The 24905-nt window shown below is 44.8% G+C and overlaps 1 protein-coding gene across 1 annotated transcript in view; it reads left to right on the top strand.

The window, feature by feature from the left end:
* LOC124790618 (tensin-4-like) overlaps nt 1-24905 on the top strand; it is a 150316-nt gene that overhangs the window by 41769 nt on the left and 83642 nt on the right. The window contains exon 2 of the mRNA XM_047257801.1: nt 2178-2315. Coding sequence (XP_047113757.1) covers nt 2178-2315 — 138 coding nt within the window. The remainder of the gene's footprint in view (nt 1-2177; nt 2316-24905) is intronic.

Here is a 24905-nt window from a genome sequence, read left to right as displayed (position 1 = left end):
CGGTCGCAGGTTCAAGTCCTGCCTTGGGCATGGATGTGTGTGATGTCCTTAGGTTAGTTAGGTTTAAGTAGTTCTAAGTGTACGGGACCGATGACCTCAGATGTTAAGTCCCATAGTGCTCAGACCCATTTGAACCTTTTGAACCAGACTCGTCAAGGGAAAAAAAATGGGAAACACTGACAAGAAGAATGGGCAGGATGCTAGAACATCTGTTAAGACATCAAGGAACGACTTCCATGGTACTATAGGGACCTGTAGAGGGTAAAAACACACATTGGGATACATCCAGCTAATAATTGAGGACGTAGGTTGCAATTGATACTGAGAGATGAAGTGATTTGCAAAGGAGAGGAATTCGTCGCAGGGCGTATCGAAGCAGTCAGATGAACTGATGGGTAAAAAGCCACCTTACACCTCACATGAACTTCCGAGCTCAGGCCTTTTTTTTTTTTGTATGTGTCAACAAGTTACTTTTTGAGGTTGCGCTGAGCACGACGGTGACGTCACATGGTGGCAAGTATTTTTCACCAATACAGACGCAGGTTTTAGACATTTTGAACCAAATTTATGACTTCTATGTCATAATAGGAGACAATTATGAGGTTTCGAAAAGCTGACCCTTTAACTGTGTTGTGTATTGTGTTTGAGATTTCAGTCTTCTGGTGGTGGAAAAAGCGCTCACCGCAACGGGAATCCTTGCGCTACATGTTTTAGTGTACAATTTTTCATAAATTAATAAACAAAGAATTTCTGTAAATCACAACTCCACACAATTTTTCATATTTTAGCGAAAGAAAACACTAAAAGGTATGGACAATGTATTTGCTGGTTGCACGCCGAGATTCGTGCCTATAGACTATAATGTAGGTAACGGTCAAGTATGCAGCTTCATTTGTTATACTGCAGTTCTTTGGTGGTATCGTGGAACCCATCTGTGTGTATTAAGATACAAAGGAATTAAAGACATTAACTGCCAGTGGGCATTGATTTCTGTCAATGGGGCAAATTGAAAATTTGTGCTGGGTAGGATTGGATTGGATTGTTTGGGGGAAGAGACCAAACAGCGAGGTCATCGGTCTCATCGGATTAGGGAAGGACGGGGAAGGAAGTCGGCCGTGCCCTTTCAAAGGAACCATCCCGGCATTTGCACGGAGCGATTTAGGGAAATCACAGAAAACCTAAATCAGGATAGCCGGACGCGGGATTCAACCGTCGTCCTCCCGAATGCGAGTCCAGTGTGCTAGTGCTGGATAGGGATTCGAAGCCAGGTCTCCTGCCTTACTGGGCAGATACGCTGACCACCAAGCCATCCAAACACAGTGGTCACTGCAACTGCACGGACTTCCCCAGAATGGCTCCCGCCAGACCCAAATACTCACCTTATAGTACGCACTAACACAGACCCAAATACTCACCTTATAGTACACACTAACAGATGGAGTGCTGCTAGTCATTAGCCTCATTTCTCATGGCATCTTTCCGATTAACGTAAGAATTCGTGCGTGGTGTGCATGTGCACTGAAAGGAACATTGGCCGTCATATGCATGTATTAAATTTCAGTGCTAACTTGGGTCCATGGTTTCATGGAGTCTGCGACACACTATAACCCTACCATCAGTTCTTAACAGCTGAAATCCAGATTCATCTGAGCAGACCGGGGTTTTCCAATTGTGTAAGGTCCAACCGATATGATCCCTAGCCTAGGGAAGGCGCTGCAAGCGATGTCTTGCTGTTAGTAAAGGCACTCGCGTCGTTGGTCTGCTGCCCTGTTTCACTAACGCCAGATGTCACCGCCCTGTCCTAACGGATAGCGTTTATTTCACGCAGTGTTGCTTGTCTGTCAGCACTGACAACTCTACGCAGACGCCCATGCTTTCGATCGTTAAGTGAATACCGTCGGCCACTAAATGCCCGTGGTGAGAGGTAATGCCTGAAATATGGTGCTGTCGGCCACTCTTGGCGCTGTGGATCGCAGAATATTGAATTTTCTTATTCCCGATACATTTCCCTTTCAAAGTCTATTAATTCCCGATGTGCGGTCTAATCTCGTCGAAAACCTGCGGGTGACGCAGCGGTAACTGAATGAACCAAAATTGTAATCGTAGCTGCCAGTACTACCCTTTTGCGCTATGTACTGTTTTCTTGAGAGGCCAGCTGACGGTGTGCTGTGTTTCAGGCAGAGGAGCTGCACGCTGCCGTGGGCCAGGCGTTCCGGATGGCGTACGCGGCGCAGCTGCACAAGCGCAGGGACGTACCGCCCCCTCCTCACCACTGGGTAAGCCACCCGCTGCTCTGCTCCCACGAGCTGCTGCAAGTCAGCGGCAACACCGCCGGTACTAACGCAGCTTCGCTTTGTACAAGCTAATCGCATGCGGTTCTGGGTACGTAAGTGTCCTGAAATGATAATTAAATGGACACCCTAGCTGCAAATAGGCGTTGATGTACTTCATCGGGGACATGTTGAAAATGTGTGCCCCGACCGGGACTCGAACCCGGGATCTCCTGCTTACATGGCAGACACTCTACCCATTTTTTTTGTTTTTTTTTTATCCACTAACTCAGTTTGTTTTATTACAAAGGGCAGCTAAACCTCTGACCGAACACACTTTTTTTTTTGACGATTACGACTTTATTATGGCAGACGCTCTATCCATCGTTTTTTTTTTTTTTTATATTCAGAAAATTGTACACGCCGCACTGCCAGTGCGTCGAGGCCCAAACCCCTCCTACCCCTTTTTTCATGTCCCCGTCATAGCACTAAGTGTGCAGAAATCTTATCACAAAACTCCCATTCTTTGATGTAAGAAAAACAAAGAAACCTCTTCTCTAAGTAGAAACTGAACACTGCTAAAACTTAACAATTCTTCTTGAATCACACAAAATCTTTAGAAGTCGAACACGAGTAATTCTGAACAAAAGGTTTTGAAAAAAACTGTTCGTGCAACATAGAAGTTCCGGAAGCAAGGTAATAGTAAATAATAATAAGAACACAAGTGACTTTTAATTTCCTTCTGTTCGTTCTCGTTCAAGGTGTTGTAGTGGTTTCACATATTTAACCGACACCCATTCTTTCAAAAATGACCTTCAGCATGTTGCCGTAGTGCTTCTTGTGGTTGCGATACGTCCTGATTTTTGCATATTCACACTTCATGTAAAAGCGGAATTCCATCTCTTTGTCCGACCCAATATGAGCCACCGAGTGCACAGAGGATAGTGCGCCTGCAGGGACTTATCCCTTGCACGCTCCCCGTGAGACCCACATTCCCAGCATGTCCACACCACTACATTCGTAGTGCGCCTAATGAATGTTTGCCCAGCATACTCATTACTCGTGGCGGCAAAGCTGCATGGTCATCTACGGTAACTTTTCGGGAACAGATACTACCGTCATGTTTGTTGTTGTGGTCTTCAGTCCTGAGACTGGTTTGATGCAGCTCTCCATGCTACTCTATCCTGTGCAAGCTTCTTCATCTCCCAGTACCTACTGCAACCTACATCCTTCTGAATTTGCTTAGTGTATTCATCTCTTGGTCTCCCTCTACGATTTTTACCCTCCACGCTGCCCTCCAATGCTAAATTTGTGATCCCTTGATGCCTCAAAACATGTCCTACCAACCGATCCCTTCTTCTAGTCAAGTTGTGCCACAAACTTCTCTTCTCCCCAATCCTATTCAATACCTCCTCATTAGTTACGTGATCTACCCACCTTATCTTCAGCATTCTTCTGTAGCACCACATTTCGAAAGCTTCTATTCTCTTCTTGTCCGAACTGGTTATCGTCCATGTTTCACTTCCATACATGGCTACACTCCATACAAATACTTTCAGAAACGACTTCCTGACACTTAAATCTATACTCGATGTTAACAAATTTCTCTTCTTCAGAAACGCTTTCCTTGCCATTGCCAGTCTACATTTTATATCCTCTCTACTTCGACCATCATCAGTTATTTTGCTCCCCAAATAGCAAAACTCCATTACTACTTTAAGTGTCTCATTTCCTAATCTAATCCCCTCAGCATCACCCGATTTAATTAGACTACGTTCCATTATCCTTGTTTTGCTTTTGTTGGTGTTCATCTTATATCCTCCTTTCAAGACACTGTCCATTCCGTTCAACTGCTCTTCCAAGTCCTTTGTTGTCTCTGACAGAATTACAATGTCATCGGCGAACCTCAAAGTTTTTATTTCTTCTCCATGAATTTTAATACCTACTCCGAATTTTTCTTTTATTTCCTTTACTGCTTGCTCAATATACAGATTGAACAACATCGGGGAGAGGCTACAACCCTGTCTCACTCCTTTCCCAACCACTGCTTCCCTTTCATGCCCCTCGACTCTTATAACTGCCATCTGGTTTCTGTACAAATTGTAAATAGCCTTTCGCTCCCTGTATTTTACCCCTGCCACCTTCAGAATTTGAAAGAGAGTATTCCAGTTAACGTTGTCAAAAGCTTTCTCTAAGTCTACAAATGCTAGAAACGTAGGTTTGTATTTTCTGAATCTTTCTTCTAAGATAAGTCGTAAGGTTAGTATTGCCTCACGTGTTCCAACATTTCTACGGAATCCAAACTGATCTTCCCCGAGGTCCGCTTCTACCAGTTTTTCCATTCGTCTGTAAAGAATTCGTGTTAGTATTTTGCAGCTGTGACTTATTAAACTGATAGTTCGGTAATTTTCACATCTGTCAACACCTGCTTTCTTTGGGATTGGAATTATTATATTCTTCTTGAAGTCTGTGGGTATTTCGCCTGTCTCATACATCTTGCTCACCAGATGGTCGAGTTTTGTCATGACTGGCTCTCCCAAGGCCATCAGTAGTTCTAATGGAATGTTGTCTACTCCCGGGGCCTTGTTTCGACTCAGGTCTTTCAGTGCTCTGTCAAACTCTTCACCCAGTATCTTATCTCCCATTTCATCTTCATCTACATCCTCTTCCATTTCCATAATATTGTCCTCAAGTACATCGCCCTTGTATAAACCCTCTATATACTCCTTCCACCTTTCTGCCTTCCCTTCTTTGCTTAGAACTGGGTTGTCATCTGTTATATCCTAGCCAGTAATGTCACCCGAGCCCGCTGCCAAAAGGTTGGCAGCATCAAAGTCCGGACGCCGTCCGCATAAGCAGCGCCAGCGAGACAGGAAATCGCCGCAAGTCTGCGCGCGCCACCGCTGGCTTCTGGTTTCTTAAGCGCTGGAGTCGCGAGCGCTAGGACAGTTCTGTATTTGCCGCTCAGTTGTATACTCGCCACCGAATTGTGTACTTCCTAGTCAGTTGTGTGTTCATCGCAGCAGAGTTGTTGTTTGTCGTCAGCCGACGCTGACCTAGCCGCTCCGACTCGAACTAGACAGATTTCTGTAGACACGGAGTTCACTACTGCGTTTCTGTATCTTCGTTAATAAAGATAAGTACCGACTTTTATTTAATCAGAGTGTTTGGGTTTTCATCTTTCTGTTCACTGTTCCAGCGGACCGGTCGGCCCGCTATTAAAAGTGTGGCGGTGACTTCGTAAGCCGTTTCCACAGCGAATTGTTTGTCGCCACGAACGCCGCCACAAAACCATCTGAGCTCTTGATATTCATACAAGTGGTTCTCTTCTCTCCAAAGGTCTCTTTAATTTTCCTGTAGGCAGTATCTATCTTGCCCCTAGTGAGACAAGCCTCTACATCCTTCCATTTGTCCTCTAGCCATCCCTGCTTAGCCATTTTGCACTTCCTGTCGATCTCATTTTTGAGACGTTTGTATTCCTTTTTGCCTGCTTCATTTACTGCATTTTTATATTTTCTCCTTTCATCAATTAAATTGAATATTTCTTCTGTTACCCAAGGATTTCTATTAGCCCTCGTCGTTTTACATACTTGATCGTCTGCTGCCTTCACTACTTCATCCCTCAGAGCTACCCATTCTTCTTCAACTGTATTTCTTTCCCCCATTCCTGTCAATTGTTCCCTTATGCTCTCCCTGAAATTCTCTACAACCTCTGGTTCTTTCAGTTTATCCAGGTCCCATCTCCTTAAATTCCCACCTTTTTGCAGTTTCTTCAGTTTCAATCTGCAGTTCGTAACCAATAGATTGTGGTCAGAATCCACATCTGCCCCTGGAAATGTCTTACAATTTAAAACCTGGTTCCTAAATATCTGTCTTACCATTATATAATCTATCTGATACCTTTTAGTATCTCCAGGATTCTTCCAGGTATACAACCTTCTTTTATGATTCTTGAACCAAGTGTTAGCTATGATTAAGTTATGCTCTGTGCAAAATTCTACCAGGCGGCTTCCTCTTTCATTTCTTCCCTCCAATCCATATTCACCTAATATGTTTCCTTCTCTCCCTTTTCCTACTGACGAATTCCAGTCACCCATGACTGTTAAATTTTCGTCTCCCTTCACTACCTGAATAATATCTTTTATCTCGTCATACATTTCATCAATTTCTTCATCATCTGCGGAGCTAGTTGGCATATAAACTTGTACTACTGTAGTAGGCATGGACTTTGTGTCTATCTTGGCCACAATAATGCGTTCACTATGCTGTTTGTAGTAGCTAACCCGCACTCCTATTTTTTTTATTCATTATTAAACCTACTCCTGCATTACCCCTATTTGATTTTGTATTTATAACCCTGTAATCACCTGACCAAAAGTCTTGTTCCTCCTGCCACCGAACTTCACTAATTCCCACTATATCTAACTTTAACCTATCCATTTCCCTTTTTAAATTTTCTACTATTTTAAATTTTCTACCGTCATATATAGTTAAAATATGGCTTCCCGGCCATTGACCTTCTTGTGTGCGAACCCACACGCTATGCCCGAACTCGTACGGGACTTGGTAGATTAATCTACCTCGAGTTTTCGGAAGAGATCTCCAGGATTATTGGTGTCAGTTCCGTACAGCACTACCTCAGACATTAGTCGAGTCCGTGCCAAGTCGTGTTGCGACACTTCTGCGTGCTCGCCGGGGCCATAAACAGTATTAGGCAGATGAACCAGTTTCTTTGGCTCTGCAGTATATATTCCTGAAACAGATACAAAACACCATTGTGAACCCTACAGAGATATATTAGTTTTCTGTATCAAAATTATTTTTACTTCTTCTAGTATTGGTGTTATGCAAAGCAGAATTCAGTCCAAATTCACTCCCAATATTAACCACAAATATCATAAGTAAGTGTTAGAATCTCATGGTTCCTCAAAAGGCTTCTGCAGTATGTTTGGTTATGAGCATTACACTATATACTGATCAGCCAAAAAATTATGACCACTTCCACCCCGACGTTGGATGCCGCCTGGTGTTGCTGCGGGCACGTGACGCGGCAACAAAAGTGTGTAATCGTAGCTGGGAGCCGTGACACTTGCACATACACAGACATACAGGAAACAGAGCACAGCAAATATGGAATATATGGGATGGAGGCGTCTGGAAGCAATCGAGTACAGTGCTATACTGTGCCTCCCAATCAGAAAAATTGCGCATTTGCGCTAGGTGTTGGCTGCTGTACCATGTTTATAAGCAATTTTAGAACAGGGAACGAGAGATTATGTCATGACCGCATGGGCAAAACTGACAAAAAGTCGGTAGAATTGCGAAAAATGACAGAAAAATACGTATAAATTGAGGGAGTATACACCGAAATGCGGGGAAATTGAGGAAGTACTTGCGTGTCTTCTGGTTGGTGCAGAACAATTTGTACATGGGAACAAGTACGCGACAGCAAGAGGAATCCAAGAAAACGTCGACACGGAAGTGGAAGGAACCAGGGAAACAGCCTCTTTTGTCCGTCGAGTCAGCAGTCCACTGTGTGTCTATTGAGGTAACAGTGAGACACGCGAGTTGACTACAGTATTCGACGCTTTTCAGGGAGGCAGAGAAACATCTGCCTCTAAACTTTCATGCATCTGCGTTAAAGGGTAACAGAGAGTGGACGGGGTGATCAATTGAGATGGAGCTGTAACGAGGTACGATGCATTCTAGAGAGGGAGATGTTGCTGCATGTCATTCGACCATTTTTTCCGTTGTTCTATCGGGATGCATCAGTCGCGTGACATAGCCTGCATTCGCCTCGTTTACAACCACGTGTTCTGTATGTGATTTAGAGTACTGTCTACTTGGGATTGTTAACGACAATCCTCTCGGTTATCAGAGGACTTCCATCTCATGCGTGATGAAACGTGACCGTCCTGCTTCGACACATTCCTCTAAACACATTCCCCCTGTCGCATCTTGGGTGTAAAGTTGAGACTTCAGTTTCATAACTAAGATGATTCTAAGTTAGCGGTAGGTGTTTGTGAGGCACTGCAATCCCCATGTATACATTTGCTTGACAGATGTGCTGTTTACAGAGATAGTGGTGGCATGACTTGAAATTACACATGTCGGACGCTGCTGCTATGTGTTAATCTCTTTCCTTGTAAGAGGTATTCTCCATTACTAACGTTCATTTTATATAGGACTGATGTGGGCATAGTATAATTTCTGAACCGTGATAGAACGTGAACAGTGGACGCTATATATATCTGGAAAGCTATACTGTGCATGTATCACACAGAGCCAATGTTTTAAGGAAGTAGTTTTTTCATTTTACAGTTTGTTACCACAGTTAATCGTAGAGATAAGAAGAATATATGACATGCTCTGGAAATATATTTCTTACCTTGGAATATTAACAGCGCTGCATTCTACATGCATTCCACACAGCTGATAAGTTGGAAACTCAAGTGATCTAACATTATAACTTGTTTTAAGTGCAGAACCATGTAGCCATAGGAGTGCGTGTGTTTATGTTCTCTCTGAGCAGTACCCTCCTGGTACTGATCTCAGACACTAGAACAATACTTAAAAATTGTTAGCATAGTTGATTTACGTAAAATGCTTCGCACTCCATCCGTCTGGAGCTCTATCATGTGTAAAAATCACCCGTTCCTTGTTCTTCTTAACCGTCTGCTATTACAACACTTTCAAATCTGTTACTGTACAACAATAATAAGTGCTAACGTCCTCGACATGGTCCCATCTGGAGAAATCTTGTGCACTGGGATGGGCGGTGACTCAGCAAGCTCCATTCATTCACGGGATTTGGAATGTAGAAGTCCACTTCTGGTCGGCTGCGAATTAAATCGGTAATGGTTCTGCGGGAGTGGGGGGGGGGGGGGGGGGGGCGTTGGTCAAAGACAGTACAAGGGGGTCTTTCAGTCTCTAATTTTATCCTGAGACTGCGAAAATGCTCTGTGACTCCCGTCCACATACATCATAAATCGAGTATGTTGCTTGAGATGCTAGAAATATGTAGAGCAATGTCTGGTATACTTTGATGATGTATATGTTTGAGAATTAACAATTAATAGATATACATTTAGTATGATACTTGCAAAGTAGAGAAGGGGCGGTTTAGTGATGATACTGAAATAGGGAAAAATGCTGTCTCATCATTGGTTGGTATCGAAATTACTGTAAAATTGCTAAAACTGTTCCCACTATCAACTGTGATGCTTACTATTATAGTACATCGACGGTGTCTTTTCCATCCCATCTGTCCACTGGTACACGCTGTTGGTTACCACACAATGAATGATTCACTGACATCGCTTGTTTACGATGGAGAAAGAGTTTTGGTGGAGGGGCAACGCCTTTGGTGCTATTCTGGGCTGCTTTCGTAAACACCTCCTGTTGGGACAACAATTTCCATACAGACAAGATGAGACACGAAAGCTCCTACAGAAGTGACTGTTAACTATTTCTGCAGCACTTAACTATTTCCAAGAGATAGACTTGGCTTTTATTTGCATAGACATGTGACATCAGTATAACCTTGGGAACCTGTGTGGGTGAGCTGCTATGCAGACATCTCTCAGTTGACACTGGTCTTGCAGGTAGATGTCACTCACAGTAAAGACATGCTTGGCTGGAGGTGTCTCTTATGTCCTGTTAGGATCACAAGGAACAATGCTCTCTGTGCTGTTCTGGGAAGCATTGTAACAGATTTCTATAGCGCGACCTATGACGTCCGCATAGCTTTAAAAACCTTTTAGCAGTGTCTGTGAGGGTGAGTCACTTGGTAGTTAGGCCTTAACTGGAACGAAGGTAGAGAGGCATTACGCCAGCAACGGTGAACATGTGCGCATCCAGAGGGTGACATGGCTCTTATTTACATGGACATATGATGTCAGTATAGCACTCGAAGAATTGTAACTGTGTACCTGAAAATAGACGCGATTTTCACCTACTAGCTGTATGTGGTAGTGGCCTGATATTAATAGCTTGCGCCTCTGCATTCATCTGTCGGCCGGTGACTCGCAGCAGTGTCAGCCCTCTGATATGCTGTGGATGACAATAGTTTGAAAGCTTTTTTTACATGCAGTGAGGGTTTGTGCACTGTATTATTTTCGTTTGTTTATGCGTTGTCAGCATGTTTGCAGAGCCTTTTTCATGCACTGTTTTTTGACAATTTACGATCTGTTTGCGTGTATGTATATCAGTGTACTGCAATATTTCGGTGATTTGTGTGTAGTCTGCAGGTCTGTAGGCTGTGTAGCATGTTTTTGTATCAGTATAATTAATGTACTACGTGAAATCCATCGCTATATAAATTCTTCCAGAATAAATAAAGTAAACTCCATCCTCTCTCCAGCAGCCCAGAATGGGCTGAGTCCTCTTACCGCTATTTCCCCTCCCCCAGACCGCCGTCTTGGATTATGTCATGGAAGGGATGACAATGCCCTCTGGTGGCAGTATTGTGTACTGGATCAGTTGGACTCCAGACCTCATTGTGAACACACTGGATGGAGCTACTGCCTCAAATAGTTTTAAACACTGCATGCAGAATAAAGACTTACATCCATCCTGTCCAGCAGCCCAGCACTGGCTGAGTCCTTTCCCCACCAATTCCTAGGAAGAGGTGGTGGTCAGATGACTTAGGTTAGTGAAGGAAGCCCAAGTGATTTTACTCTCGCCATTTTCTGAGGTTAGTAAAGGTAGCCCAAGTGACCTTTTTCCCACCAAAATTTGAGCTTCCCGCCATTTTCTGGGGGGAGGGGAGGGGGTTAAGTTAGTGGAGGTTCCCCAATTGACCTATTTTCCCGCCAAAATTTGAACTTCCTACCATGACGTCATTGTAACATTGCCGTATCTACCGCCGCCATCTGGATCCGCCATCTTGAATAAATTTGGCACCATTGCAGAGTGGGGTAACACGAACTTTGTCCTACTATTGATGAACTGTGGTATTTCCGCTGAAAGAGCGCAATGCTGGTATATGCAAAAGTATTTCAGAGCACACCTTTCATCACATGTTGCTGAACTTGGAGATCCACAGCAGAACACCCCTATTTGTTCACATGCTAACCCACTCGTCAGACAGTTAATTGGAACTGTCGGCTCTTCGGGTGAATCATATTTTTGCTGCACTAAGTCGATGGTCGTCTCCACAAATGCCGTCATCGAGGTGAACAGAGGTTCGAAACCTGCAGCGCGCAACGGTCGCAGACTGGTGGGAGCAGTATTTTACTACGGGAAACATTCTCCTGCACTTGCATGGGACCTGTGGTAGTAATCAAAGACACGCTGACAGCTGCGAACCACATGCATCCCTTCATGCTTGATGTGTTACCCTGCGGCGACATCATCTTACAGCAGTATAATTATCCGTGCCTCGGAGACAGAACGGTACTACGGTGACTTGAGGAACATTATAGTAAACTCACATTGATGTTACGACGACCAAATTTGCCTGACGTAAATCGTATGGAACCTATCTGGGTCGCTATCTGGCTATATTACCGAGTACGCATATCAGTGACCCATTATTTACGCGAATTACATGAATTACATGACCCGCGCGTATACATCTAATGCCACATACCTCCGCAAACCTGCCAAAGAACATTCCGTACCTGATATGTAGAATCAGTGTATTTCATTCCAAAGATAGAGAAACAAGCTACTACACAGGTTCTCATAATGTTTTGGCCCATCAGTTTATTCGTATTGCACTCTTCCTTCGAGTAAGTATCTTTTTCAGCTGAGTTACGTTATCTCAGAAGATTGGCCTATGTTGTACCATAGTACTGGATGGAAGTAGTCAATAGTTTGTCAGGAGAATGTACTGAAAGATTTCTAAGTGCGGGGAGGAAGATCTCAGGTTCCTGTTTAGCTCATCCACATGGTGGTTACACCTGAATTTATCATTCACCTAGATAGTCGGAAACTTCACAGTGGGCTCCCCAACAGTGCACACCCACTGATCTGTACTTATTGTACCTGTAAGTTATTTTGATTTGTTTGTATTTAGATTTTGTAAAATGAGGGCTAAGCTGTTGCTGTGAACCATTTGAAAGCTTGTTCCTATATTCTGCTGGCTTTTTTTGTACCAATGTGATTTGGCCCTTATCAGAATATCTGTGCCATGAGCAAAGATTTGATGAGTCCGCCAATGTACCGTGTAATTCGTTAATGGGGATTGTGAACAGTAGGAGGCCAAATACTGATCCTTGCGAGACACCGTCTCATTAGTGTCGTATGACTGCCTTGTGTGGTCCTATTGAGACCATTTCTTACAAGTGTCACTAGCCGTATTTTATTGTGTTGCCAATATTTATTTTAATTTGACTCTGGTGTATTGACTGGAAGTAGCAAAAAATAACTGAAGTCTAAACTGCAGTAAATAAACGGTTTTTGAAAATTCATTGGCATTGTAAAAACTGGTTATCAACACCAAGCAGTTATTTTAATAAATATCAATACTGAATGCCATGTGTGTTACCGGAATACTCGTCCTACCACTAAATAACTAGTCACTCTCATATAGTTCTTTTACAATTGTGAGAGTTAAGTTCGTTCGCCACGCCTATAGCATCAGTAGAAGGTTTGGTTCAGAGTTGACTCTCATCCTTATACCTTCGTAGCGGTTTTGTTTGCATTTTGGTATTCTGGTTGCTGTGGGCTTATTTTTTATTTGTAGTTAACTTTTGCTATTTGAGTATGTATCTTGTCGTTTTGTCATTACGAGACAGTGAGCAGAGCTGTGAACGCTAGAAAATGGAGTGCCAAGTGGTGAAATTGGAACATTTTCGATATATTCTTCTGTTTGAGTTTAGTAGAGGGGCGACAGCGATGGAGGCAGCCAGAAAAATTTGCACCGTGTATGGGGATGAAGCCACACGGCTATGGTTTTCTCCTTTAAAGAAGACCGTTTTGACATTAGTGACTCTTCATTTTCAAGAAGTTCTTCCCGGTTTGATGAAGCTCATTAAAACGCATTAATCCACAATGATCGTCAGTGCACTTGATAACTGGCAAATGTGATGAACTGCGATCTTTCCATCATCGTACGACATCCGCGTGCAATGCGGAAGATTCAAAAATCGGTATATGGGTACCGCAGGCTCTAAACCAAAATCATAAAAATCAGCGGGTGGCCATATGTGCATCCGCACTTGCTCGTCATCAATTGGATAATGAAAAACACCGACCATTTCTACCCTGTAGCGTTACTGGTGACGAGAAATGGTGTTTCTATCCCAACATAATGAAAATAAAGTAATGCATGAGTCTAAACAAAGTAGTAAGTCCCCGGTACAAAGACCTGCTCGCATCCACAAAGGATGATGTTATGGATCTTGGACGCAATTCAAGAACAAATACGCCTGTGAACACTCTACACCCGTAGACGAGGTTCTAGACGTCCACGCAGCTCAGACGCACGCCCTCATCATCGTATTCTAAGCGTGGCAGTGACGATGGTACAGCTACCACAGCACAGAAAACAGGGCCTGTAAGACCAGACGTTGCAAAACGAAACTGTTGCGAACCGATTATTAGCAGTGGGACTACAGTCACGAACATCTCTAGCCCGTCTTCCACTCATGCCACGGGACTACAGTCACGATTATCTCTAGCCCGTCTTCCACTCATGCCACAGCATTGAACTGCACGGCCCAACTGGTGCCGTCAGAGGATTACTTGGAAGGGAGAATGGTGCGCCGTGATCTTCAGCGATGAGAGCGGATTCTGCCTGTCCGCTAGTGACAGTCGTTTGTACGTACGACGAAGACTTGATGAGCGCTGTCTCGTAGAGTGTATTCGTCCAAGACACACTGGCCAACTGTACGCCTTATTGGCCGGCCGAAGTGGCCGTGCGGTTAAAGGCGCTGCAGTCTGGAACCGCAAGACCGCTACGGTTGCAGGTTCGAATCCTGCCTCGGGCATGGATGTTTGTGATGTCCTTAGGTTAGTTAGGTTTAACTAGTTCTAAACTCTAGGGGACTAATGACCTCAGCAGTTGAGTCCCATAGTGCTCAGAGCCAGCCATACGCCTTATTGTATGGGGTACGGTAAGCTGCAACTCTCGTTCAACTTTGGTGTTTCTGAACCGGACGTTAACCAGCTCTCGGTATGTGCAGAATGTTGTTATATTCGTTGTTTTTTTTTTTGTTCTTGCAACAGGAAGGTGATGAGTTGTTTCAGCAGAGTAATTCTCGCCTAAACACTGCCCTTGAAACGGTCCGTCCAAGACGTGCAGCAACTTCCCTTGTCAGCACGATCCCCAGACTTGTTTCCAATCGACCACGTGCGGGTTATGATAGCACGAGAAATGACTCGTGCGACTCGTCAACCACCAACTCTTACATAACTACGTGAACAGGTCGAGCAAGCGTGAAATATCGTGTCCCAGGACAGTACGATAAGTTCGATCGACTGGATGCCAGTGTCAGCGTCTGCATTGCCGACCCTAGAGGCTACCCCACGCATTGATTTTTCAGCATGGGGTAATATCTGGTTCCTCAGAACCGCTTCTGCTGTTGATTTGTAAATGTAATCAATTCATGTACTCTATGCGCGTTGCTGCGACAATAAATCCTGAGTGAAATGGAAACCTCGTATAGGGTGTACTAATTTTTTCCGGTATTTATTTATACATTACTAAGTTACTTCTGTTACATTCTATTGATCCATATTTAAAATGTGCTAACGTACATCACAACAACTGGAAAATTTACGGATCGTCCAACGACGATAGCGTCGCGTAGATAAGTGTCGTCAGCGAACAATCTCATAGTGGCGCTCGTGCTGTCTGATAAATGATTTATGTGTAACGAGAACATTAGAGGTTTATTACGCTTCCTTGGTGGTGGTTGTTGTTGTTGCGGTCTTCAGTCCTGAGACTGGTTTGATGCAGCTCTCCATGCTACTCTATCCTGTGCAAGCTGCTTCATCTCTCAGTACCTACTGCAACCTACATCCTTCTGAATCTGCTTAGTGTATTCATCTCTTGGTGTCCCTCTACGATTTTTACCCTCCACGCTGCCCTCCAATACTAAATTGGTGATCCCTTGATGCCTCAGAACATGTCCTACCAATCGATCCCTTCTTCTGGTCAAGTTGTGCCACAAACTTCTCTTCTCCCCAATCCTATTCAATACTTCCTCATTAGTTATGTGATCTACCCATCTAATCTTCATCATTCTTCTGTAGCACCACATTTCGAAAGCTTCTATTCTCTTCTTGTCCAAACTATTTATCGTCCATGTTTCACTTCCATACATGGCTACACCCCATACAAATACTTTCAGATACGACTTCCTGACACTTAAATCTATACTCGATGTTAACAAATTTCTCTTCTTCAGAAACGCTTTCCTTGCCATTGCCAGTCTACATTTTACATCCCCTCTACTTCGACCATCATCAGTTACTTTGCTCCCCACATAGCAAAACTCCTTTACTACTTTAAGTGTCTCATTTCCTAATCTAATTCCCTCAGCATCACCCGACTTAATTCGACTACATTCCATTATCCTTGTTTTGCTTTTGTTGATGATCATCTTATATCCTCCTTTCAAGACACTGTCCATTGCATTCAACTGCTCTTCCAAGTCCTTTGCTGTCTCTGACAGAATTACAATGTCATCGGATAACCTCAAAGTTTTTATTTCTTCTCCATGAATTTTAATACCTACTCCGAATTTTTCTTTTGTTTCCTTTACTGCTTGCTCAATATACAGGCTGAACAATATCGGGGAGAGGCTGCAACCCTGTCTTACTCCCTTCCCAACCACTGCTTCCCTTTCATGTCCCTCGACTCTTATAACTGCCATCTGGTTTCTGTACAAATTGTAAATAGCCTTTCGCTCCCTGTATTTTACCCCTGCCACCTTTAGAATTTGATAGAGAGTATTCCAGTCAACATTGTCAAAAGCTTTCTCTAAGTCTACAAATGCTAGAAACGTAGGTTTGCCTTTCCTTAATCTTTCTTCTAAGATAAGTCGTAAGGTCAGTATTGCCTCACGTGTTCCAGTGTTTCTACCTTGGTGGTTATTCGGCATTAATTTATTCGGAAAACTCGCTGTCGTGTATGACGTACTGAATTGTGCTCGATAGTGAGATTTTGCAATTACACGAGAAAGAGTACTGCTGGTGGTAGTTGTAATTCATTTATCCACAATTTTATTCGTTTGTTGCTAGTACTGTGTACTACATATTGTCCTCATTTGATTACTTTCAGCCGAGTTTTCTGCGAACTGTAATGTTTCTAAACGTTTGCAAAACTACAGCAATATTCGCTAGTGACAGAACACTTCAAATTTAGAAAGGTACGATCAGCAGTTACTGATGCGATTTCTATTTTACGAGAGCTTGTTGAATAGCATAGAGAGTTCAGTAAAAAGGCATATATTGCTGTTCCAGATTTTGAGAAAGATTTCGATAATGTGATTAGAGAACAGTTCTGGAGAATTAAGGGAGCACGAGGCTATATTTTGTAGCTTACATCACATACCAAGAATCTGTATAAATAAACATCAGTTGTAGATATAGACGGGCAATATACAGAACAGGCAGAAATAAATGAACTGGTAAAATAAGTGTTTATACTGATGACGCAGGGGGTACAAGTAAACAGTAAACAGTTTGGCAAAGCTAAAATCACTCCTAAATGCTGCTGATGTTACACAGATTTTTTCTAGAGAAAATGATTCAGAAAAAAGAATTTACAAACTAAATACATTAAGTACGAAATATAAATTGAAAATATCTGGTAGTAAATCTAAGTTAATGCTATTCTGTGGAAAATATTCAGTGGGAACTAACATGGTAGAGGCCGGCCGGAGTGGCCGAGAGGTTCTAGGCGCTACAGGCTGGAACCGCGCGACCGCTACGGCCGCAGGTTCGAATTCTGCCTCGGGCCTGGATGTGTGTGATGTCCTTAGGTTAGTTAGGTTTAAGTAGTTCTAAGTTCTGGGGGACTGATGACCTCAGAAGTTAAGTCCCATAGTGCTCAGGGCCATTTGGACCATTTTTTAAGATGGTAGATAATGAAGAAACAAGTGAGCAGGTAAAATATTTTAACAATTTTAGATATATGAAAACGAGGAACGTTACAGATAATGCTGAACAGATCTTATTACGTAAATTAATGGCGCGGGGGAGGGGGGGGGGGAAGTAAAGGAACTGATGCTGTTAACTGTATTGCGACTTAGTATGGAATGAGCGGCGACGAATGAAAACGTGTGTCAGACTGGAATTCGAACATGGGACTTCCTGATTACTAGGCTTCTGCGTTAACACAGAGTATATCCAAAATGGGCGGATGTGTCTGCACGCTTCCCCGCGGATCACGCTGCCACCTAGTAGCCCCTAACTGCAGCTCCAGAGCATGCACGTTAATTTTAGACGCTAATTTTAGATTGCCGCTGAAGTCGAACGTGAATTTGCATCCGAACTGAAGGTTGTGGATTTACTGCCCATCGAGGCGAATCAGTTATATGAATGCTGCCGGCTGTTAAAGAACAGACGCATGCGGTCATATAACTGAACAGAACTGGAATTATCTTTGGAATATTTAGTAGAATTTTACGCCAGAAAACACAGAAAGAAACGCGACTGAAATTTTATAAAACACTCGCATTGCCTTACTGGTTGTATGTAAGTGTGTCGTGGCTGTTAAATAAAAGACAAGAAAAATGAGAAGATGAAATGAGTTTTCGTAGAGTAGTGAAGGGATGTCAAAGAACAGACAAAACACGAAATAAAGATATTTAAAAGGAACGGAAAATTTGGAATCTGAAAGAAACACTGAATGAAAGCAAAAAGGAACGGAAGGTACATATACAAAGAATGGCTGAAGAGAGACTACCGCGCAATATAAAGAACTTTGAACAAAAAGGAAAAAAGGAGATTAACAGCCCTGGATCACGCAAATATTTTCATCATCGGTTTCGTCTTCTTAGCGTGAGATGATCTAAATACCTCAGACAGTTTGCTTTGATCCATTATAAATGGTTTTGTGAAAGCCAGCGACCGTGAAACCAGCTTATAAATAACTTTTCTGCCAGTCACGGTTACCTTTTATTTATTCACTACTGGCCACTAAAATTGCTACACCAAGAAGAAATTCAGATGATAAACGGGTATTCATTGGACAAATATACTAGAACCGACATGTGATTACATTTTCACGCATTTTGGGTGCATAGATCCTGAGAAATCAGTACCCAGAAGAACCACCTCTGGCCGTAATAACGGCCTTGATACACCTGGGCATTGAGTCAAACAGAACTTGGATGGCGTGTACAGGTACAGCTGCCCATGCAGCTTCAACACGATACGACAGTATTGTGACGAGCCAGTGGCTCGGACACCATTGACCAGACATTTTCAATTGGTGAGAGATCTGGAGAATGTGCTGGCTAGGGCAGCAGTCCAACATTTTCTGTATCGAGAAAGCCCGTACAGGACCAGCAACATGCGGTAGTGCATTATCCTGCTGAAATGTAGGGTTTCGCAGGGATCGAATGAAGGGTAGAGCCACGGGTCGTAACACATCTGAAATGTAACATCCGCTGTTCAAAGTGCCGTCAATGCGAACAAGAGGTGACCGAGACGTGTAACCAGTGGTACCCCATAGCATCACGCCGGGTGATACGCCAGTATGGCGATGACGAATACACACTTCCAACGTGCGTTCACCGCGATGTCGCTAAACACGGATGCGACCATCATGATGCTGTAAACAGAACCTGGATTCATCGGAAAATGACGTTTTGCCATTGGTGAACCCAGGTTCGTCGTCGAGTACACCATCGCAGGCGCTCCTGTCTGTGATGAAGCGTCAAGGGTAACCGCAGGCTGATAGTCCATGCTACTGCAAACGTCTTCGAACTGTTCGTGCAGATGGTTGTTGTCTTCCAAACGTCCCCATCTTTTGACTGAGGGATCGAGACGTGGCTGCACGATCCATTACAACCATGCGGATAAGATGCCTGTCATCTCGACTGCTAGTGATACGAGGCCGTTGGGATCCAGCACGGCGTTCCGTATTACCCTCCTCAACCCATCGATTCCATATTCTGCTAACAGTCATTGGATCTCGACCAACGCAAGCAGCAATGTCGCGATACGATAAACCGCAATCGCGATAGGCTACAATCCGACCTTTATCAAAGTCGGAAACGTGATGGTACGCATTTTTCCTCCTTACACGAGGCATCACAACAACGTTTCACCAGGCAACGCCGATCAACTGCTGTTTGTGTATGAGAAATCGGTTGGAAACTTTCGTCATGTCAGCACGTTGTAGGTGTCGCCACCGGCGCCAACCTTGTGTGAATGCTCTGAAAAGCTAATCATTTACGTATCACAACATCTTCTTCCTGTCGGTTAAATTTCGTGTCTGTACCACGTCATCTTCGTGGTGTAGCAATTTTAATGGCCAGTAGAGTATTTTAAACGTCGTGTTTGGGGAAATGATTCCCATTTTCAAGTGAGTTTCTCTCTTTGTACTATGCCATTTCACGTTCTGTTTATTTTACTGCAATGTATATTGCAGTAAAGTCAACAGTCCAAAGCAGAAAGTTACACATAAAAAATTACGTAAAAATGGCCTAGTACACACAGAAAAATGGAATTTCCAGATAATCGTGACCCGTTGCAGAAAAGTTATTTTTTAAATAAACGCATCGTAAAATCTTTGACATTGTACTACGTAAGGCATTCAGTTCATCTGATGTCCCTTGGTAAGAAGTCGAAAACGGTTATCAGTCTATTTGCGTGACCACAAGGGTGTAAAATACAACGCCAGTAGTTGGTTGCAAGAAGACCCCTCTGATCCCCTTAGGCGTTATACCTGAATTGTGTGACTCAGTACGCCTGAGCTCGGCTGCTGCTGGACAGCCATTGGCGGACGCAGCAGGTGGAGTAATTTGAGCGCGCATGCCCGGGCCCCTCGGCAATCAGCGGCTCACAGCTCCGGGAGCGGCTGCTAATGGAACTGCTAGGGGCCCTAACTGCAAGGGCCGTCTTGCTGCGTAGGGATACCGGGGTAGGGACAGCGCCGGACGGCATTGTCGCCGCGTCCCGTGAGACGCGGCCGGTCCGGCGCTCAGCCGCTCTGTGGCTGTGGCCGACTCCGTAATTAGAGTAATGCCGGCCGCTTGCTGCCCGCAAAGCGCTTCCCGCATTAATTGCTACTGGTCATTCACTGCTTACCGGACTCCCACTATAGACAGTAAATCGTGTCTTCAGCAGTTAGGGACACTTACCTAATTACACTTTATCAGTTTCTGCCTCATTGTTAATTTTATTTCCACTGTCGTTTTTCTCTCCTACTGACTTTTACACAGTCTGAGATTTCCTAAAACAAAAGTTTATCTTCTGCTTGACTGTTACTTAAATCGAAACACGTTCATAATCGACTGACCGAGACTAATGTATTCTGAACAAAATATGACTGTTGACCGTCACGTTTCATAAATACAAGGACAGGGCGAAATTCATGACGTTAACACGCCACTCTCCTCTCCTAAGCCAAGCCCCTTTGCTAAGCCACATCACCGCCTCTCCCCGTCCTCTCTCCTCCCCATCCCTCTCCCCTTTCTATTTGGTAACCAATCAGAGTGATTCTAAGCCTATTCTGTCTTAGAAACATTTAGTTTAGCCACACCTCAATGTTTTACTTGCATATCAGCTGGTCGAATCACATTTCTTAACTCCTCCTTTAACCCACCCTCTGCCACAATTTCTATTTTTTCCCCTTTGAAATGGTCAACCAGAGGGCTTCTTACGTGTAAAGATGGACGGGGCATGACATCATTTTCGTCCAGTGGCCATAGCAGCTGTATAACATCTGCACTTGATTGTCTGACACACATAACACCGACTGAAAAAAAATCGCAGTACTAAGAATGAGTAGTGCGACATAAACGAGAGTTGAAACTTCCTGGCAGATCAAAACTGTGTGCCGGACCGAGACTCGAACTCGGGACCTTTGCCTATAAACGAGAGTTGGTAGGCGTGTTTCTGCGTCTGAAACGTGATGTCCATTCAAATTTCGCACCAATCGCGTAAGAGCGGTGCTATCAGTGGCACTATGGGGGGTATAAATCGGGTTTGCTTCTAATACACGCTGTAACGGTCGTGAGCGTTAGTTACCTTTGACACTGGACGTGGTGAGTTGATGCTAGTCAAAAAGAAATACATAGGCTCGCTTCCTAGATGAACTGAAGTCACTGTCATGGCCAGATGCGGTGTTACACAGTATTAACGTGATTTATCCTAGCAGTAACAATACACTCCTGGAAATTGAAATAAGAACACCGTGAATTCATTGTCCCAGGAAGGGGAAACTTCATTGACACATTCCTGGGGTCAGATACATCACATGATCACACTGACAGAACCACAGGCACATAGACACAGGCAACAGAGCATGCACAATGTCGGCACTAGTACAGTGTATATCCACCTTTCGCAGCAATTCAGGCTGCTATTCTCCCATGGAGACGATCGTAGAGATGCTGGATGTAGTCCTGTGGAACAGCTTGCCATGCCATTTCCACCTGGCGCCTCAGTTGGACCAGCGTTCGTGCTGGACGTGCAGACCGTGTGAGACGACGCTTCATCCAGTCCCAAACATGCTCAATGCGGGACAGATCCGGAGATCTTGCTGGCCAGGGTAGTTGACTTACACCTTCTAGAGCACGTTGGGTGGCACGGGATACATGCGGACGTGCATTGTCCTGTTGGAACAGCAAGTTCCCTTGCCGGTCTAGGAATGGTAGAACGATGGGTTCGATGACGGTTTGGATGTACCGTGCACTATTCAGTGTCCCCTCGACGATCACCAGTGGTGTACGGCCAGTGTAGGAGATCGCTCCCCACACCATGATGCCGGGTGTGTGCCTCGGTCGTATGCAGTCCTGATTGTGGCGCTCACCTGCACGGCGCCAAACACGCATACGACCATCATTGGCGCCAAGGCAGAAGCGACTCTCATCGCTGAAGACGACACGTCTCCATTCGTCCCTCCATTCACGCCTGTCGCGACACCACTGGAGGCGGGCTGCACGATGTTGGGGCGTGAGCGGAAGACGGCCTAACGGTGTGCGGGACCGTAGCCCAGCTTCATGGAGACGGTTGCGAATGGTCCTCGCCGATACCCCAGGAGCAACAGTGTCCCTAATTTACTGGGAAGTGGCGGTGCGGTCCCCTACGACACTGCGTAGGATCCTACGGTCTTGGCGTGCATCCGTGCGTCGCTGCGGTCCGGTCCCAGGTCGACGGGCACGTGCACCTTCCGCCGACCACTGGCGACAACATCGATGTACTGTGGAGACCTCACGCCCCACGTGTTGAGCAGTTCGGCGGTACGTCCACCCGGCCTCCCGCATGCCCACTATACGCCCTCGCTCAAAGTCCGTCAACTGCACATACGGTTCACGTCCACGCTGTCGCGGCATGCTACCAGTGTTAAAGACTGCGATGGAGCTCTGTATGCCACGGCAAACTGGCTGACACTGACGGCGGCGGTGCACAAATGCTGCGCAGCTAGCGCCATTCGACGGCCAACACCGCGGTTCTTGGTGTGTCCGCTGTGCCGTGCGTGTGATCATTGCTTGTACAGCCCTCTCGCAGTGTCCGGAGCAAGTATGGTGGGTCTGACACACCGGTGTCAATGTGTTCTTTTCTCCATTTCCAGGAGTGTATGTTTATCCGACCGGCTTATTTCTAGTTTCTTTTGCTGATCGCATTCAAAGGAGAGGAAGGAAAGGGTGAGAACTGTGTGGTGGGAGGACGCAAGTTTTGCTCCGTTTAAAATACTAGAGGACGAATTACTTCTCCTACCGAATGTAATGCTTGTAATACGCGTGTACTGTTTACTCCGAACTGACTATAGCGACGAAACTAGAAGGCTTTAAGGCGAAAAAGACGCCATTACCGACACTCCATTGAGTTTGAACGAGATCGTGTAATAAGGTTACGAGAAGCTGGATGTTCCTTCTGCGATATTCCGGAAATACGTGGCAGGAATGTAGCCACTGTACATGATAGCTGGCAGCGGAGGTCAGGAGAATGTTCGGTCGAAAGAATACCGTGGTCCATACGGCCATTTAGTACTACCCAGAGGAAAAACCATCGTGTTCAGACGCCCTGCAGCACGCATTCAACCATCGCCGCCACTTGCGACTTCAGTCGTGTCATTCGAGAGCTCACTGCAGAGCAGGGTGGGGGTCTGGTGTGTTTTCTGCCTCGGTACCACTGATGGTTATTAGTTCGTTAGAAAGAGACCAGTTGCGGACCTGCATCAAACCGATCTGCGTGTTAGACACAGTGGATGTACATCTCAAGGTTGTTCTGGGATCTGATTTCGTATGACAGCGGGAGAGCTCTCGTTGTTATCCCACACCCACTGACTACAAATTTATTCGTCAATCTGCTGATTTGACCTATTGTGCTCCTATCCATGAAGGTCATTCCAGATGGTCTTTTCAACAGGATGTAAACGCTCGCCCACTTATTGCTGTTGTAACCCAACATACTCTACAGAGTGTCGACTTGTTGCCTTAGCCTACTAAATCACCAGATCTGTCTCTAATCGAGTACACACAGGACATCGTCGAACGACAACTCCACAACTCCACAATCAGTATTAACCGTCCCTGTATTGACCGACCAAGTGCAACAGGCATCGTACTCCGTCGCACAAGCTGACATCCAGCGCATGTACAACACAATGTATGCACCATTAGCATGCTTGCTTTCAACATTCTTTCGGTTACAGCAACCATTTCACTTCTGCAATGGCTTATACCTTACATTAACTTTAGGTCTTGCAATGTTGATAACTTTAGGTCCTTCAATGTTGATCGCTTAAATGTGTTACGTAGACAAATCACTTGCCGAAATTTCTTGCTCTAAATTATTTTTTGGTGCTGCTATTTTCTTTCACTCAGTGTACTTTGTACTGAAAGGTACACTACGTGATCAAAAGTATCCGGACACCGAGCTGAAAGTAACACAAGTTCGTGGCGCCCTCCATTGGTAATGTTGGAATTCAATATCGTGTTGGCCCACCCTTAGCCTTGATGACAGCTTCCACTCTCGCAGGCATACGTTCAATCAGGTTCTGGAAGGTTACTTGGGGAATGGCAGCCCATTCTTCACGGAGTGCTGCACTGAGGGGAGGTATCAATGTCAGTCGGCGCGGCCTGGCACGAAGTCGGCGTTTCAAAAGAAACGTAATGTGTTCTACAGGATTCAGGTCAGACTCTGTGCAGGCCATTACAGGGATGTTATTGTCGTGTCAGCACTCCGCCACAGGCCGTGCATTATAAACAGGTGCTCGACCGTGTTGAAAGATGCAATTGCCATCCCCGAATTGCTCTTCAACAGTGGGAAGCAAGAAGGCGCTTAAAACATCAATGTAGGCCTGTGCTGTGTTAGTGTCACGCAAAACAATAAGGGATGCAAGCCCCCTCCATGAAAAACACGACCACACCATAACGCCACCGCCTCCGAATTTTACTTTTGGCACTACGCACGCTGGCAGATGTTCACCGGGCTTTCGCCATACCCACACCCTGCCATTGGAACGCCACATTGTGTACCGTGATTCGTCACTCCACACAACGT

Source organism: Schistocerca piceifrons, chromosome 1 (assembly GCF_021461385.2).
Source record: "Schistocerca piceifrons isolate TAMUIC-IGC-003096 chromosome 1, iqSchPice1.1, whole genome shotgun sequence".
In the NCBI taxonomy this organism is placed as follows: Eukaryota; Metazoa; Arthropoda; class Insecta; order Orthoptera; family Acrididae; genus Schistocerca; species Schistocerca piceifrons.
This window is presented reverse-complemented; position numbering and strand designations above follow the sequence as displayed.